Raw genomic sequence first — 19122 nt, forward strand, 5'->3', positions numbered from 1 at the left:
GCAATTGAAGAACTGTCAACTGAAAGAAGAAGTGGACTTGCTCAGCTTGGTCCCAGAGGCACAAGCAGAAACAATGGATGGAACTTTTGAAGATTTAGATTTGATGTCTGGGGATAATTTAGCAGAATGAGATCTCTTGGCAAATACTAGGTTCTCCCTTCTTAAGTAAAGGTCATGTGGTCACTTGCTGTGTTATGCCCTGAATAAAATTATTATGACCACTCCCCTTCCTTGTCATTAGGACTGGGAGAACTGAGTTGGGAAAAATCTTGACATACCATTGAGTCATAAACTCCATGTGCTTTATCTCAATCCTTGCTGGGATAATTCCCCCTCATATCTCCTGTCTTCAACCTTCTTATCTTGACCCCTATCCTGTTAGAATTAAATTATGATCCTTTGCTGGAATTATGGCTTGTCCATCCTCACAGCATCCTCGGCCCCCACCCCCCTTATCTGTCTTTGTTAAACCCTAGTCAGCAAAAACCCTATATAAGTTCCCTGCCTCAGTTCCTCAGGGCCAAATGATTTTGAACATGAGGTCTATTTGGTCGACTAGTCTAACCTCTCCACATTAAAAGATTAAAAACCAGTCTCTGTCTTGCTTCAGTTTCTCTGGCATTACAGTTGGACATATCACAGAGAGGCTTGAGTATAAGACCCTTTCTAACCCTTAGCTTTTGTGATTCTCTCAAAAGGACCATCTGTAGGATAGGAAGACATCAGCACTCAATTGGTGGATCAAGGAGCTAATGTGAATCAAATTTCAGGGAGCCCATGGCTATTGACTGAACTAAATCAGAAATACTTGTAGGTTTTTCAGTTAGGCTTGCCAATGTGAACTCAACCTTCCTCATTTTGTTGTGGATGGTGAATGTACCTTGTAACTCCACCCCATATGACAATAGCTTAATCTACACCTTAATCTCCCAAATTGCAATAAGTCCCACTATGCTGCAATAGATAGAAGATACTCTATTGGAAAAGATTTTAACAATAATAACAATGATAATAGCATCTGATATTTTTCTAAAATTTGAAATATTTCAAATTTTACAAAATTTAATCTCATGAACCTTAACAATACTCAATGAGAAGGTAAATATATATCCTTTGTATAGATGGGGAAACTGAGGCTTAGAGAGAAGGGTAGATAGATAGATAGTTAAGGGTAAAAAAATTCAGAAAATACTGAAAAGAGTGGGATGAATGGGCTCTAGCAAAAGACAATGTCTCTGGTAGCAACCCAGTATCTGAGTGGACCCCAGTGAGGAACTTGCTGATCCTATGGAGTTATCTTGTACAGACAGAGATATCTTGTACAAATGCTCACAATTACCTTGTATAATCTGAAAGTTAAACTATGAACATCAATTTCTGAGGAAATCTTATATAAACTGGTTGGCCAAGACTATTAGATGATTTACTAACATACACAATTAGCATAGTTAGCACAATCCCATAAAATATTCCACTTCTCTCCTTGTTAATTCTGAGTTCATTAGAATCTTTGCCCACCTTATGAACTTACATTAAAGTTTTTCCCCTTGACCTGGAGATGGTTTGTTTGTGAATTCACTCCCTACACCAATCAATCCAGACTAAAAAATAAAGTTTGGATAAGGAGCTAGTGCCTCTAGGAAAATCAGCCTTGTACTCAGTGCAAGCATCTCAGCATTAAGAAGACCATGATGAACATAAATTTCCATATCCTCTGAGAAGGACATTTGCTGACTTTAATCCTGGACCGGAGAACAGCTTTGTCAACTTTCCTTATTTGCACTTGAAATGAATTTAGCTTATTTTGTATGTACTGTAGACATTTCATTTGAATGCCTTCGCCTGGCCAGATGGCTCCATGGAATTTGTGGCTTGCAGAATAGCAGGCGTCTGACTAATGGAAGGATTTTTATGTTTGTTTTTAGCTGGTTGTATTAAGGTGATGGAAGGGAAGAAGAGATGAAAGATTTGTCTGCTACTGGGGCAGACGATGTTTAATATAGGATTTGGAAAATTGGTCTGGTTGTTAGGTAGTTGGGTTGTAATCATGGAATTTGAGACTTGGAAGGGATTTCAGCAGCCATCTAGTCAAAGCCATGCCCAAAAGGAATCCCTATCTGGCAAGCAGTTATCCAGTCTCTGCTCTGTGATGGGGGAAAAAAATTATAAATTGTGGAACCAGAGGACCTGGGTTTGAATCCCTCCTCTGATGGCTTACCCTTATAACCTTGGGAAAAATCACTTAACTTCTTTGAGCTTCAGTTTCCTCATCTCTAAAATGAGATTATAATTAGAATTGCTTCTAAGTATCTCTTCTTCTTCTAAAACTTAATTCTATGATCTTCAAGGAGGGGTACCCCTCACTTCTCAAGATAGCTATTTACTCTTGGACAGCTCTAATTGCTAAGATTTTTTTTCTGACATGAATCCTAAATATCCTTGGGTACATGAAGTACCAATTCCTCTTCCTCCAACAACTATTTTCTTTCTCTTTTTTAATAAAGCTTGTTATTTTAAAAATATATGCAAAGATAGTTTTCAACATTCACTCTGAAAAATCGTTACTTGCAAAATTTTCTCCCTCTCTTCCCGTCCCCCCTTCTCTAGACAGCAAGTAATCCAATATATGTTAGACATGTGTGGTTCTTCTAAACATATTTCCACATTTATCATGCTGCCCAAGAAAAATCAGATTAAAAAGGAAAATAAATGAGAAAGAAAACAAAAAGCAAGCAAACAACAACAAAAAGATGAAAATACTATGTTGTGATCCACATTCAATACCCACAGTTCTCTGGTTGCAGATGACTCTCTCCATCACAAGTCTACTAGAATTGACCTGAATCACTTCATTGTTGAAAAGAGCCACGTCCATAAGAACTGATCATCACACAATCTTGTTGTTGCTGTGTACCATGTTCTCTTGGTTCTACGCAATTCGCTTAACATCAATTCATTTAACTCTCTCTAGACCTTTCTGAAATCATCCTGCTGATAGTTTCTTATAGAACAATAATATTCCATAACGTCCATAACTTATTCAGCAATTCCCCAACTGATGGCATTCATTCAGTTTCCAGTTCCTTGCCATTCCAAAAAGGGTTGCTCCAAACATTTTTGCCCACGTGGGTCCTTTTCTCTCTTTTATGATCTCATTTGGGATATGACCCAATAGTGATACTGCTAGACCAAAGGGTTTGATAGCCCTTTGGGCATAGTTCTCAATTGTTCTCCAGAATAATTGGATCAGTTTATAATTCAATCAATAATGTATATCAACGGCAACTTTTAATAAACATTTATTGAAACCATGTTATTTGTAGGATACTATGCTGGGCACTGTGGATATAAAAATCAATCTCTGGGGCAGCTGGATAGCACAGTGGATAAAACAGAGGCCCTGAAGGCAGGAGAGCCTCAGTTCAAATCTGGCCCCTTAATACTTCCAACTATGTGAACCTGGCAAGTCACTTAATCCCAATTGCCTGACTAAAAAATGAATAAATAAAAATCATTCTCTGCTTGCAAGGAGTTTATATTCTTCTGGGTAATACAGCCTGTCCACAAACAGTAGCAGTTGTTCTGTTAGACACCTTTCTCAATCCTCCTTAATTCTGGTCCTTTCCCTCAGGGATTATCATCAGTTTATCCTAGTTATATCTTCTTTGTCTTTAGTGTTTTCATTTGGATGTTGTCTCCTTCATAAGATAGTGAGATTCTTGAGGATAGGGACTGTCCTTTGTCTTTCTTTGTATCTCCATCACTTAGCACAGTCCTGACACATGGTAGGTATTTAATAAATGCTTGTTGACTTGATGTCAAGGAAATAAAACTAGATCAATGGAAAATTGAAAAAGGCTTTAAAGAGGAGGCAGAATTTAATGAGAAAAGACTTTTGAAAAAGAGAAGGAAAGAAAAGAAAGATTCTGAAAGATAAAGATGAGGGAGCCTATTCCAGGTATTTAGGGCAGGTTGTACAAAGGAGAAGAGCAGGTGTGGGCATCAGCTCTAGTAGTTGCCAGAATTTCTCCTAAGATCAGCAAACCTTATGTTTCTCTAGAGTTGCTAGTAGACATCTGATAAAAGCAAGAAGAACCTCTGGAAGAATGCTGGTCCTTTTGTAATGATGTAAGGAGGGAAAGGATGAATCCAATGACACTTAAGTACAGCTTTGGAAGAATCTAGTTCTGAGTGGATTTAATGAATGTGATTGTAATCTCCTGTTTTGTTTACATCATAGGAATGTATTGTGTATCAGGCTTTATCAGAAGGAGGACACCATCCTCTTTGTTTCTCCTGATAGGATGAGGATCACAAATTTGAATCTAAAGGTCAGCAAATCTGTGTCCTTGACAACATCCTTTGAACACTTTATTTTGCTCATGCTTGGGTCAGAAGTATGGGATCCTAGCAGTTTGAGGACCTTGTGGACATAACTGTGGACTTCCCTTGGACTGCTATCAGAATTTGGGTTGGCTCAAGTTGGATGATGTAGGTGATATATGGGACAAGACGCCCTGACTTCCCATACTATGATAAATGAACCATTTTCAGAGATAGTTTATAGGAGCCAAAGAGAGAGAAGAGCAGAGACCTTACCAGAAAGTAAAGCTTACTTGACATTAACTACCTGGGGTCCATTTGCCAGGGTTTGGCTACAGGTAACAGGCAAAAACCCCCAAGATTTCAGAAATTAGTAGAAACTCAGACAAAATGATCTCATGAGTCCTTTCTAACTCAGTCCTATGATGCTATATTCCCATGAACAGATGGGTGAGGACTAAGTCATTATTTGTTTCCATTTAAAACTGTTAATTAATGAAAATATTGCTTTCTTTGTAAAGACACAGTCATTTCATTATACCAGTCTGCTTAGAGCTTCCTTGCTGTTTCTCTCAGACAATTTTCATGATTTTCTTTTTACGAGCTGAGACCAAGGATGTATGGCTAGTTTTAGCCAGATCAATAAAGAGAGTTAAATAGCTCTCTCTGATTATATTGATTGTATGGATTTTGCAATCCTAATCCAATGGTGGAGATCCCATGGATAACTGTTTTCGTTGTTATTTGAAATGGAATTTGCTAGCAAAGGAAAGAAATTTTCATTCATCCTTGGTGAGTATGGGGGGTTGAACTTAACGCTTATTTTTGAAACTTATAGACATCCATGTTATGAGGGCTCATGGCTCTTTAGGAATGTCTCTCCACCTTCCTGAACAGGAGATGATTCTGTTGAATCTGTCAATTAAAAGGTCATGCTTTTGATATGCTAAGGTGGGTCATAATTCATGGTCACTGTGACAGGACCCATGACACACTGACCAGACTCCTGATTATTGACATTTCCCACTAGATTGAGGGAATGTTTCCTAGTTGTAGTATCATTATGCTGAGAATCAAGGAGCAGCTCAGTCAAGAAAAAAGAGAAAGAAGTTACTGTCATCAAATCTTGCTTTATTCTTGTAGAGATTTTAGGTATTAGCTGCCTTATTAGCCAAAGAATCATGAATACATTTTGCAACATGAATCATTATCTTCTTTTGAATGGGACTGATTGTCTTGTCTGCCAAGGAAAAGCCATTAGGAGATAATTGTCACTTAGGGACTGACAGGCCCTTTGTTAACATGCATATCAGGTATTACCTAGTATTCTGAACATGAAGCAGAATTTGGCCTGAATTTCAAGTAGGGAATGTGCAAAGAACCTGAAACTCCCAGTAGACATTGATTTGGGATTGGACTCCTTCTGCAGGGCCCAATCTATGATGGCCCTGGTGATATGCACATTATCTTGGTTATGAAAGTGGTTAGCAAGTAAAACTAGACAGGACATCCTTAAATCAGAGCTTTTTTTTAAATGAATTGCCTGGATCTTGCAGTCAAAAGTTCCAAATAACATGTCTGTGCTAGCCCTAATTTCTTCCTAGTAGCCTAGAAAAATTCCCAAGATACTAAGCCACAGTGGAAAAGCACTAGTTCTGTAGGCAGAAGCCCTGAATTCAAATCCCACCTCTGATACTTACTAGCCATGTAACTCTACCGAAATAAGTCAATTGATCTCCTTGGACCTCAGTTTCCTCTTCTGCAAAATGAAGGAGTTGGACTAGATAAATAGTCTTTGAGATCACTTCCAGCTCTAGACTGATGACTATTTCTACGAGTAAGTATCATTCCTTAGGTGCTTTCTTTACTCCTGGAAAAGGGCAAACTATTATAACCCCTGGTATACCCATTTTGACCCTCTCAGTTCTCAGTTTCATATAATCAGTTCCACATTGGAATGATCTGGCATGGAGTCCAGTTAGGACAGTCCCCCCTGCCCTAACTCACCCTCTCAATTTCCTCTCAGAGATTCATTCAAGGTCAAGAGAGAGTCCACAGGATCCAGGGAACTCTGGGTAAAATATCAGTTCGTTTTTCAACAGATGCTTTCTGCATCTTAAGTTCCCATAAAAATGACATTAGAATGATGAGTGAGCTTACAGGGTTAAAGAGAACTTGAATGGTTGCTCCCCTTTGGTATCTGCTTACTTTAGCCAGACTGAGTTGTACTACAAAAAATAAGAATCAGCATTTTATTGAATATTTTAAAGTTTTAAAGTGATTCACATTTGTTATCTCATTTGTTCTTTACAACATCCTTGTGAGGTTGGTGCTCTTATTATCCCATTTTACAGATGAAGAAACTGAGACAGACAGAAGTGAATTACTTTAACCAGGGTCAGACAGTTAATAAATGTTTGGGGCTGGGTTTGAATTCAAGTCTTCCTGAGTCCAAGTGTAGCCTTCTAATTACTCTGTACTTAGCTTGAACATTCCTTCTCACAGTTCCAAACTTAATCCCAGCCTCCCTTAGTCCTCTTCCCCCTTAGTCCTATAGACAGCAGAATCCACTTTAAACCAATTTAATTTTGGGGAGTGAGAATCATCTCATCCCCCACCCCACCTCCTCCTTCTCATGGAATTTGAGTTGCTGGATTTTATTTAATAAATGGATTGGTATTTTGTATAGAAGCCCAGAAATCCCAAGGCTATGGGCCCATTTTTAAACGTAATTGAATAAATACTATAATAGTTGTGAATAATAACTTAGTATTTATATAATTTTAAACGTTGAAATTTATGAAAAGAACCCCTATTTGTTCAGATCTGGTCTGTGAGCCATTACATTAACAATGAAGCTCCCAGAGAGACTAAATGGAGGTTATTTTTCTGATCAGGCAGCTTGGCATCTGGAGGAATCCTGGCCAGGGACTTAGAATGCTTTTGAGAAAAGAAACAAATTCAGAATCACTCAAGGGAGATGCTCTGGTATAGGGTTGGAGCCTGCTGACATGAGTTCAAATCCATCATTAAGTAGGCATTTATTAAACACTTATGGTGTGTCAGGCACTGAGCTAAACAAAAAGAAGCAAAAGATAGCCCCTGCACTCAAGGAGTTTCCATTCTAATGGGGGAGACAACATGTAAACAGACATGTACAAAGCAAGTTAAGATACAGAAAGAATCCTGTCTGTGATACATATTTCATTGGAAAGAACACTGATTCCAGATTCAGAAGTCTTGGGTTCAAATCTTACTTTTATCGATGTAACTTTGGGCAAACCACTTAATCTCTCTAATCCTTGGTGACCTTAAATATAAAAATTACCCATCTGTGAATTTCATCTTCTCCCAGACACCTTTCCCAGAAGAATTTGGAATTATACCCTAAGGGCTACAAAATTATGCCTACCCTTTGACCAAGCAATATTACTACTAAGTCTATATCCCAAAGAGATTTTTAAAAAAATGAAAAGGACCTATAAGTAAAAAAAATAATAATAATTATAACACCTCTCTTAGTGGTGGCAAAGAACTGGAAATTGGTAGAATATCCGTCAATTGGGGAATGGCTGAGATTATTTCCCTCTGAGATTGCCATCCAACTGTATGTTATATGATTTTTATAGCTTTATATGCATGTTGTCTCTTGAGGATCAGAACTGTTTTTTCCCCTTTTTTGTGTCCCAAACGCTTAACACAGTGTGAAATATAGTCAGTTAAAAGTGCTTGTTAACTGACTGACCTCCCCTGTATCCTATTCCATCAAGAATTGCACATAAAGTACACTCTCTTTGCTTGTTGTTTGCTTTTTATTTTTCAAATTGAGGAGATGGGTTTCTCTTAGCTCTTGAGGACAACCATCACTACAGATTGTTTTTACCAGAAATGAAGATTTGGTATTAGTGGTTGGGCAGAGAACGATGTGTGAGGGCTGTTAGTGCTAGTAGTGATACAGGTGATAATGAGGGGGTAAGGGTGGGTGGCTGCACATAGTACAGACCAGGTGAGGGTGGGGTAACCCAGTGGGTACAGTTAAGTTGGAAGAATAATAGCGAGGTAACCCAGACACTGAGGAAACTTCATCCCGAGATTATGGCTAGACTAGGGAACATAGTCTGTGGAGGACTAAAATCCAGGGAGGAAGTACATACTCCTGGATGTCCAGAAGTTGGAAAATATTCCGGGGGTACTATCCAAGTTACAGCCTTGATTATGATTAAGAATTTTGGACAAGTGTTAAGCAAAATATTATAGTATTTTGGTTATACTATAACCAAGTACTGGTTAGTACTTGGAAGATAGTGTGTAGTTCTACAGAGAGCAAGCATTTTGGTAAGTATTTCTTTTGTTCAGCATAATATATTTAGTTTAAAAAAATCTCCCTGTCAGGTTTTTTGTTTGTCTTGGTTATTATAGCCTTGATCTCTAATCAAAATTCTTCTAGGACACACACCCATGTGTCCTTCCTTCTGTGTTCTTATCAACACACACAGTATCCACTTTTCTTTTTTTCCTTGCAAGTTTAAATTTTAATATTTTATTTCCCTCAATTATATGTAAACATGATTTTAAACATTGATTTAAAAAATGTTTTAAGTTCTGAATTTTCTATCTCTGTCCATTTCCTCCCTCCTTTCCCAACTGAGAAAGCAAAATATTTGATATAAGGCTATGAACATACAGCCATGCAAAATGTTTCTATGTTAGCCATGTTGAAAAAGAAAAATGGACAAAAAAGCCCTAAGAGCAATAATAATAATAATAAAAAGAGGTTTGTTTCAATCTGCATTCAGACTCCATTAGCTCTTTCTCTCAAAATAGATGACATTTTTCTATCATAAGTCCTTCAGAATTGTCTTAGATCATTATATTGCTGAGAATAGTTATCATTCACAGATGATCATCATATAATGTTGCCGTTATCGTATACCATGTTCTCCTGTTTCTGCTCATTTCACTTTGGATCAGTTCAAGTAAGTCTTACAACAATTTGTTTGGCCATTCCCCAATTGATGGACATAGGGCACAGTTCCAAATTGCTCTGTAAAATGATTGAATCAGTTTACCACTTCATTAATAGTGCATTCATGTTTCAATTTTCCCACATCTCTATCAACATTTGTCATTTTCTTTGGTAATCATATTATCAATCCGATAGGTGTGGAATGATAGCTCTCTAATTAATAGTGATTTGGAACATTTTTTTCATATGACTATAGATAGCATTGATTGCTTTCTCTGAAAACTGCTTGTTCATATCCTTTGACCATTTAATTGAGAAATCACTCATTTCTATAAATTTTCCTTTTATATGAGAAAAGATCTTTATCAAAGAAACTCGAGAAATTTTTTTTTTTTAGTTAAGATTACTTTTTATTTCCTTCCATCGTATTTCCCTCCTATTTATGCTACTTCTCTCTCTTTTCATCTGGTACATTATCAAAATTTTTCTTTTGATTTTTACCTCCTGAAATCTGTCTTCCCTTTGATCACTTCCTTATCCTCTTACCCTTCTACTTTCATGTAAGCTAAGACAGATTTCTATACCCACCTCAGTTGTATTTTATTCCCTCTTTGAGCCAATTCTGATGAGAGAAAGGTTTATGAGCTACCATTCATCATCTTCCTCTCCATTGCAAAAGCTCTTTCAAGCCTTTTTTATGTTAAATAATTTACCTCATTCTACCTCTTCCTTTCCCCTTTCTTCCACTGCATTCCTCTTTCTTGGCCCTTAATTTTATTCTTTTAGATAATTCTCCCATCATATTAAACCATATTTGTGCTCTCTATTTATACTCCTCATTGCCCTATTAAAGAGAACGGTTTTAAACATTACAAGCATTATTTTCCCATGTAAGAATGTAAACAGTTAACCTTATTCAGTTTTTTGTGATTTCTCTTTTTATGCTTCTCTTGAGTCTTCAATTTGAAAGTCAATTTTTTTTATTCAGCTATGTTTTTTTTTTTTTTTTCCATCAGGAATGATTGAAAAACTTTTATTTCATTAAATATCCATTTTTTCCCCTTGAAGGATTATACTGTTTTTCTGGGAAAATGATTTTTGATCATAATCTTCATACTTTTGCCCTCTGAAATATTATATACTAAGTTCTCTGATCCTTTTATATAGAGATTGCTAAATTTTGTGTCATTCTGACTGAGGCTCCATAATATTTTAATTGTTTTTGTTACGGTTTTTGGTTTTTTTGGCTACTTAGGATATTTTCTTTTTGACCTGGAAACATTGGAATTTGACTATAACATTTCTAAGAGTTTTCATTTTAGAATTTCTTTCAGGAGGTAAGCAGTGGATATTTTCAATTTCTTCTTTTACTCTCATATTCTAATATTTCAAGAAAGCTTTATGTTATTATTTTTTGAAATAAAAACCAAAGCCATTTGTTTTAGATTTTGTTTTATTGTTTCTTGATGTCTCATAAAATCATTGGACAAAAATATTCTAATTTTTATTATTGAGTTTTCTCATCTCCTTTTCTTTTTGGTTAATTCTGTTTTTAAGGAATTCTTTCCTACAGTGAATTTCTGTACCTTTTTTTCCCTATGTGGCCAATTTTTCTTTTTAAGAGGTTCTTCTCTTTAGTGAATTTTTGCATATCTTTTTCTAATTCTGCTTTTCAAGACATTTTCTCTTCATTAGATTTTTGTGCCTCTTTTATCATGTGGCCTATCCTACTTTTTGAAGATGTTATTTTCTTCAGTATTTGTGTGTGTGTCTCCTTTATAAAGCTGTTGACTCTTTTCCCTATAATTTTCTTTTATTACTCTCATTTATCTTTCAAATTTTTCTTTTCCCTCTTTTACTCGATTTAAAGAATTCTTTTTGAACTCTTCCATGGACTGGAACAAGATTTATATTTGTCTTTGAGGCTTTAGATGAAACAGGTTTTGACTTGGTTGTCTTCTCAGTTTGTGTTTTGCTCTTCCTGGTCATCATAGTAATTTTCTCCAATAAGCTGTATCTGTTGCTGTGCATTCATTTTCTTAGTGTATTTCTTGACTTAACTCTAAGCTAACATGGACATTTGCTTCCAGGGTGAAGGGCTTCCAAGCTTCAGGTTTTTTGTGCATCTGCTTTCAGAGATAATTCTACAAGACCTGTAAGTTTTTGGTCCTTCCTAGGAGGTTTGATCTGTACAGGTGTATTTACTACTCTCCTGGCCTATATTCTGGTCTGTGAGCAAGTATAGGCACACTTCCACTCTAGAACCATGACCAAGTTTCTGGCTCCCAGGCAATTGCAAGTTTTGGTTTGCTAGTCCTCTAGCCTTGCCCTGGGACCATAACCCAAGCCTGTGACTCAGGTCCAAAAATGGGCAATGCAATGAAGTCCTGTCCTTGGTGTCAAAAAAGGGATCCATGTAACCTTTGGACAGTTATTGGACTCCCTAACTGTCTGGGTGCTAAGAGTCCTGGAAACTGGCACTCCTCTTACGGATTCAGTCACCTCCAAGACCTACAGCTGGTTTGCTAGGGGTAACTTGTCTGCACCATACTCCATTTTTATTCTGGCACAAAAGAGCTTTCCTGACAACCTCCTAAATTGTTCTGTGCTAGAAAATTGTTTCATCCCTTCCTTTTGTAAATTCTGCAAATACACAATTTGTTTTTGAAGCATTATTTAAAGTGGCTTAGAGGAATTAGGGAGAGAGTTCAGGTTCTGCCCTGTCTTTTCTCTGCCATCTCAGCTTCACCCCTTCAGTTTTCAAAGAATTGAAGAATATCGCTGAAGACATTTCCTGAAGTTTTTCCCATTCCTACCCCTATTCTGTCTCATGGCTCAGAGATTTTGGCTCTTCACGAATGGGAGGGAGGGTGTTGTAAAGACACTCTAGTGGAACATTGGGAAGAACCCAGAATTTAGGAAAACACTCAGTAAATTCAGCTCCCCCCACTTTGGTGTCTTTATTGAAGGGCCCAAGGTCACTTGCATCTGCCTTGGGGACATTTGATATAGGGGAAAGAGGAACAAAAATGGACTAGATGTAATGGCAAAGGCAGGCCTGCTGCCAATAAAGATGAGGGGGGTGAAAGGTTAATTCATTAATGGAGGAGCAATTTGTCTGAAGAGCCATTTAAGTGTGCAGATCAAAAGTCGTAAAATATCATTTCCAGTTCATAAACTCTTTTTGACTCAGATAAAAGCAACTGTAGAAACCTGGGCATGTCACAGGATCCTGAGGGCTCCAGATTGCCTGCTGCCTGGCTCCAAATCAAATCACCACTGGACAGGGCTGCTTCTGAGGACCCAGGCAGCAATTGCACCAGGTCAGCATGACTGAAGAGCTGATGGTGTGAGTCCTGGGGACACACTAAGAAATTATCACAGTCTGAGATGAATGATGTCCCTATGCATGAGACAGCACAAAGAACTTTGAATATATTAATTTCAGCGACTCTAAGGCAGCTCCAAGCAGTGGAATAATCATGACCCAGAAGATTTGGTTTAGTCACTTACTGCTTGTGCAAAGTGGAGAAAGCTGTTTTTTTTTTTTTTCTTTCTGATCTTCATTTTCCTCATCTGTAAAAATGAGGATACTATTCTGTATTCTGTCTCAATGCATAGCCATTACTAGAGTGGGGAAGGAATTTCTGAACCTTTTTTTGTGTCACAGATCTCTTCAGGCAGCCTGGTAAAACTGATTAATCCTTTCTTATATTAATAATTAGAGGAAATGCTAAATTTCAGTTAAAAGTTAGTGAAAATAGGAATGCATTTCCCCCATTTTTATGGAACCCTATGAAATCTATCCATAAATTCCAAGTTAAGAACTTTTAGTTTTGAAAGTGAAAATTTTTTTAACATATTTATTTCAGCAGCAAATTTAATTCCTAGTTAAAAAAAGAATTAGTTAAAATAAGATGCTGCTAGATTGGGAAGGAGGTGTTGTTGATAGTACTCATTTGTGAGACACTATGGTAAATAATGTCCTCTCTTCTGACTGAATTTGTCTTAATTGCTTCTTGAATTATTTTTACACTATGAATTATAAGACTGATTTGTGGGTTCCTTTTATGTTGTTTGCCCTCAATCCCATAATTAGTAGTTAAGGGTTTGCTCTGATATATATCCATATGACATAATGGTGACCATGGATGCTCAAAGGTTATGCCAGTAGGGTATTGTTGGAATCCTAGGGTCAACTCAATTTGAAACAAGGTGAAAACTCAAGGGTGATGTCAGGGTCCTGGTGTTAACTCAATAGAATTGATACAGTGCTGGTTCACACCTTAGAGCGAATCCTTGCAGAGTGATGGGTTGCTAATACTGATAGACAATAATCTCTAACAGGTCCTATTGACTTCCAAAAGTTTTAAGTTCAATCCTAGCTGTAGGTGTGAATCTACTCATTGTTGAAGAGCTGTTAGAGATTGTAAAATGCAGAGATGAGGAGTGCAACATTTCTCACCCATAGTCCTCTACTCCTCAGTAGAGGCAAAGAAGATACATTTCATTATCTGTTCTTCTGGAAGAAGATTGAAGATCTATAATTTTTATATATGAAAAATTCACACAGAAAGGTTATGTATGCTGTGTGTAATCCCATGTGTTACTGCAGTAACATTCTTTGTCAGAATACTGATGAAGCTTGCTATCTATGATGGACAATATGACTTGTATATACTTCACCTTCTCTTTCTCCATCTTGTATCTTTTTTTAGGTTGTCAGAATTGGAGACAGAGATGGAGATATCTAACAATGGCATTATTTCCAAGTTTTTTCCACTCTGGTCAATGATATCTTCTCAAAAGTTCTTCATCAACAGCCCCATAATGGAGATCACTGAGCTTTCTTTGGCTGATGGAGAAAATGCAGTGCAGAGGAGGGTTGTGATTTCTGTCATGATGCTGGAATTCAAAGCTTTGCTACTCAGTCCTCTAGGGAGTCTAGAGCAGTGTCCAACAAGTGATGACTACCCCAGAGAGTAATGAGATCACATCTTTTCTTTCAGGTGGACCTGGAGAATATGGAAAGGTTTGCTTTTTATGAACGGGCAAAAAAAGCTTTTGCTGTAGTTGCAACAGGGTAAGTACTTGAAGTAGGGAAAGTTGGGAGCCCAAGAATATTTCCTGGAAGGTTAAGAAATAAAGGGCTGCCCTCTGATCACACAGGAATTCTCTCTTCCCCTTACCTGCCTCTCTGTGTTCACTAGCCTTTCCCCATGTGATGCCTTGTCTCTAAAATAACCTTCCATCAACCCTTTATACTTCTTGTATCATTCTTTCTTAATAGCTTTGTATCTATCCAATTGTTCATATGTTATTTCCCTAATTAGAATGTAAACTCCTTGAGGGCAGGAACCAGTGTTTGCCTTTCTTTGTATCCTTAGGGGTTATCATTACCTTGAGCACATTGTAAGTACTTAATACATTTCTGTTGACTGAATGCGTTTTCCTCTAGTTTTCTCATTAACCCACTGAAAATACCACCAGAAATGCAAAATGCAGAAGTCATTTTTGTGTGTGTGGTAATGTTTAATTTGCCATTGATGGTTCATACTTATTCTTTAAATTGGTGACTAAATGCTTTCTGTTATACATTTGATATATCTGGGCTTGATAATGTCAGTGAAATGGAAGACTGGATTTTTTTTAGGGCTTTCTTTCTTATCAAAGGAAAATGGAAACTTTTCCTCATGACCTCTGGAGTGGGTGACCTCTATCCCTCATAGGGATATAGGCTACACCATTAGTTATTCTGTTTGAGGAAAAAGGGAAAGAGAAACATAGTATGATGTAGAAGAAAGCACACTAGTAACCTGGAGCCTAGGCCTAATTCTGAGACTGACTCATTAAGCACTCTTAAGTACTTAACTTTCCTTTCTTCAGCTCAGTTTCCTCAACTATAAAATATGGACTTTGAATTCAGCCCTCTCTAAGGTCCTCTCTACCTCTCACATTTTTAATGCTACTTTTTATAATGTATCCTCCCTTCTTCACGCTTGTCTTTCATACCAGTCCCTTGTTCTAAAGCCTCTTAAGGCTCCTCCCTTTTCCCTATCTCCCCTCACCTTCCCAGCTCTCAGGACTACCCTCTTCAGATGGAGTTGTATTGTCTATCTGCTTGTCTGTTCTTAAGTATCTTCAGTTCCTCACTCTTCCTCACCCTTCTCCTTTATTTTCATTATTTTTATCTGTCCCCTTTTGTCCATCCACACAGATACCACCTTACTTTAGGCCCTTATCTCCTTTTACCTGTTCCATTGCCACAACCTTCTTATTGATCTTCTTGTCTCAAATCTCTCTTCCCCATCCAATCCCTCTGTCACTCAGCCTTTTGTTCCCCCCAATTTGGGGTTTTCTTGGCAATGATACTTGAGTGGTTGACCATTTCCTTCTTTATTTTTTATTTTTTTACACATGAGAAAACTGAGGCAAATAGAAATTAAGTGATTTGTTCAGGGTTACACAGCTAGTGTCAGATTTAATTTCATGAAGATGAGATTTTTCTCTCTAACCATTCTGGAGAGCAACGTGGAACTATGCTCAAAAAATTATCAAACTATACATACCCTTGGATCCAGCAGTGTTTCTACTGAGCTTATATCCCAAAGAGATTTTAAAGAAGGAAAAGGGACCTGTATGTGTAAAAATGTTTGTGGCAATCCTGTTTGTAGTGGCTAGAAACTGGAAAATGAATGGATGCCCATCAATTGGAGAATGTGGTATATGAATGTTATTCTTATTGTTCTGTAAGAAATGACCAGCAGGAGGATTTCAGAAAGGCCTGGAGAGACTTGCATGAACTGATGCTGAGTGAAATGAGCAGGACCAGGAGATCATTGTATACTTCAATAATACTATATGATGATCAATTCTGATGGACATGACTCTCTTCAACAATGAGATGAACCAAATCAGTTCCATTTGTTCAATAATGAAGAGAACTAGCTAAACCCAGAGAAAGAACTCTGGGAAATGAGTATGAACCACAACATAGCATTTCCAATCCCTCTGTTTTTGTCCACTTGCATTTTTGATTTCCTTCGCAGGTTAATTTTACCTTATTTCTAAGTCTAATTTTTCTTGTGCAGCAAAATAACTGTATGGATATTATACATATATTTTATTTAACATACACTTTAACATATTTAACCCCTATTTAAGGGAGGGGGTGGGGGGAAAAGTTGGAACAGAAGGTTTTGCAAGGGTCAGTGCTGATAAATTACCCATGCATATATCTTGTAAATAAAAAGCTATAATAAAAACATGTAAAAAAGATGAGATTTTCTGATTTCAGACTCAGCACTCTATACCTGTAGCTATCCAGTCCATCTTTCACACAGCAGCAAAATCTAATCTCTGTCTCTCTCTCTCTGTCACTCTCTCTTCTCTATATTTATATTTTTCTCTATCTCTCTGTCTCTCTGACACACACACACACATGCATACACACACAATTAAGAAATTAAAGACCAAAGAAATTAAAGATCCAGTGGCTCCTCCTTGCCTCCAGGATCAAATCTATGCATATTCCTCTGTCATTTGCAACCCTTCACTCTTCAGCTATACCCTACCTTTCCAAATTTATTAGACATCATGCCTTTCATGCCTTTAGTTTATTGTTCAAAGTGTACCACTTGTTCCTCTTAAGTATCATTCTCCACCTCCAATATTTTACACTGGTTGTCTCCCATTTCTGGGATGTGCTTCCTTTTTATCTCCGTCTCTAAGAATCTAAAACTGCCTTCAAGGCTCAGCTCAAATGTCTTTACTGCATGAGGAATTCTCTGAAGCCTACAAGCTTCTTTCCTATTTACTTTGTATGTAGTTTATATTTATACTCTATCTATCCTTTGAAATTATATCACTAGAAGATGCTGGCAACTCTGCACCATTGACAATGCAGGTGCAAGATGCTCTTCCAGCCCTGTGCCCTAATCACAAATATTCTTCACATGCACATGTATTTTATTGTTGCCTTAACAGTTTCTCCATTTGAATCACATTCATCTGTTTATCTGTCTCATCTATCTATTTCATCTATCTATATATATAGAGAGAAAGAGATAAAGATTTTTTTGGTCTTTTTTGCCCCTAGTGAAATATTTGCCTTGTGGCAGGCACCAAGCACAAAATACACTTGTTGATTAACTCATTGATATTTTGCAGAGAAACATCTCTATATGGGAACATAATCCTCAGAAAAGGTGTGATTGCCTCACAGGAACAGCACATGGACCTGAATCTCAGTGAGACCAAATGACAGCCATCAGAAGACACAGCCATTCCTCAGTTCTGTAATGATCACTTACAGTACTGCCAGCAAACACTGGTTCGCATGATGAGACCATGAAGGAAAGTGGAATGGAAATCAGATTTTGGATCTAATGTTAATTGAATAAATACTTTTCTTTTTCCTTCTTTGGCTTCTTATCTTTTAGTAAGCAATCATTTTAATGCAGGTATTTCTGAAAGCCCTGTCCTTCTCTTCTTTTTTTAGATACTGCTTCTTGGCAATCTCGATCATCTTTTTTATGATCACAGTTACATAGATGACTCCCAATTCTTTTAGCTTGGACTTCTTATAAACCTTAGCACTATACCTCTGCTTTAATGTCCAACAGGTACCTCAAAATCAACACAACAATCCCTTCTCCAATTCTGCTTCTCTGAAATGCATTATTTTTGTTTGTGGCACCACCATTCATTCCGGCTTCCATGTTCATAACTTGGAATCATTTTTGCCTCCTCTCTCTCCCTCACTTCATATCCAGTCACTTATCAAGTCCTGTTGATTCTACCCTCATGGCATCTCACATCCATTATCTCCTTTCTGCCCCCACACCTTAACACAGGTTCTCTTCCCTGCCCACCTGAACAATAACAATCATCTCTTCACAACTCTCTGCCTCTACTCTCCAATCTCCAATCTCATTTTCATGCACACTTCTGCCAGGACATTCTTTCTTATACTCTCTTACCCTGATCTGTTCAAATAACTTCTTATCCAATAGTCAGTCAGATAGTTAATAAATGTTGGGATTGGGTTGCAAGTTTGGGTCTTCTCCCTCAACCCGACTACCATTCTTTTTATTATGCCATGCTGGTATAAACAGAGCATAATAGTCCTTGGGCCACCATAGTTTTTATGTTAGTTTATATATATATATATATATAAACTATATATATATATATATATAGAAAGAAAGCAGATTATGATTTCTTTTTTAGGGAAAGTTGTAAAATTCACCAGTCTTTTTTAGTTTTCTCCAATCTTCCTAGGTCTTGTGACCTGCATAGAACAAAGGATCATGATAAAGAATTATTTTCTTCACCTAGTTTTATCCAGTAGCTAAGTGGTACAGTGAATAGAGTGCTTGGTCTGTAGTCAAGAAGACCAAAGTTCAATCTCTAGCCTCAGACCCATCAATTTTGACCTTGAATAAGTGATTTAATTCTGTTTGTCTCAGTTTCCTCATCTGTAAAATAAGCTGGAGAAGGAAATGGCCAACCATTCTAGTATCTTTGCCAAGAAAATCCCAAATGGGGTCATGAAGAATTGGAAATGACTGAACAACAAGCAATCTTTTCTATTTGAGGAAATAAAGGTCTTGGACTGTGACACAAACTATGAACTAGAATGGGTTTCTGATCATGTTTGATGAAATGAGGAATGTAGAGAAGACTTGTTCATAGTAGAGTTCAAAGAGCATATGTAACCTTAGTTAAGGCATCAGTTGTCCTACCTTTGTAGACAGGATTGAGGGGAAAGGTTCTTAGCCAGTGACTGATCAGGCTGACTGAGTGAGCTCTAGAGTTTTCTCCTATAGAGG

General features: G+C 37.3%; 1 protein-coding gene across 1 annotated transcript in view; it reads left to right on the forward strand.

Moving 5' to 3' along the window:
• Positions 1-17710, forward strand: part of FUOM (fucose mutarotase) — a 37915-nt gene extending 20205 nt beyond the window's left edge. The window contains exons 5-6 of the mRNA XM_031956679.1: positions 14299-14372; positions 17459-17710. Of these exons, the coding sequence (XP_031812539.1) occupies positions 14299-14372; positions 17459-17552 (168 nt within the window). The 3' untranslated portion in view covers positions 17553-17710. The remainder of the gene's footprint in view (positions 1-14298; positions 14373-17458) is intronic.
• Positions 17711-19122: the final 1412 nt, after the last annotated feature.

This window comes from Sarcophilus harrisii, chromosome 2, assembly GCF_902635505.1.
Source record: "Sarcophilus harrisii chromosome 2, mSarHar1.11, whole genome shotgun sequence".
NCBI lineage: Eukaryota > Metazoa > Chordata > Mammalia > Dasyuromorphia > Dasyuridae > Sarcophilus > Sarcophilus harrisii.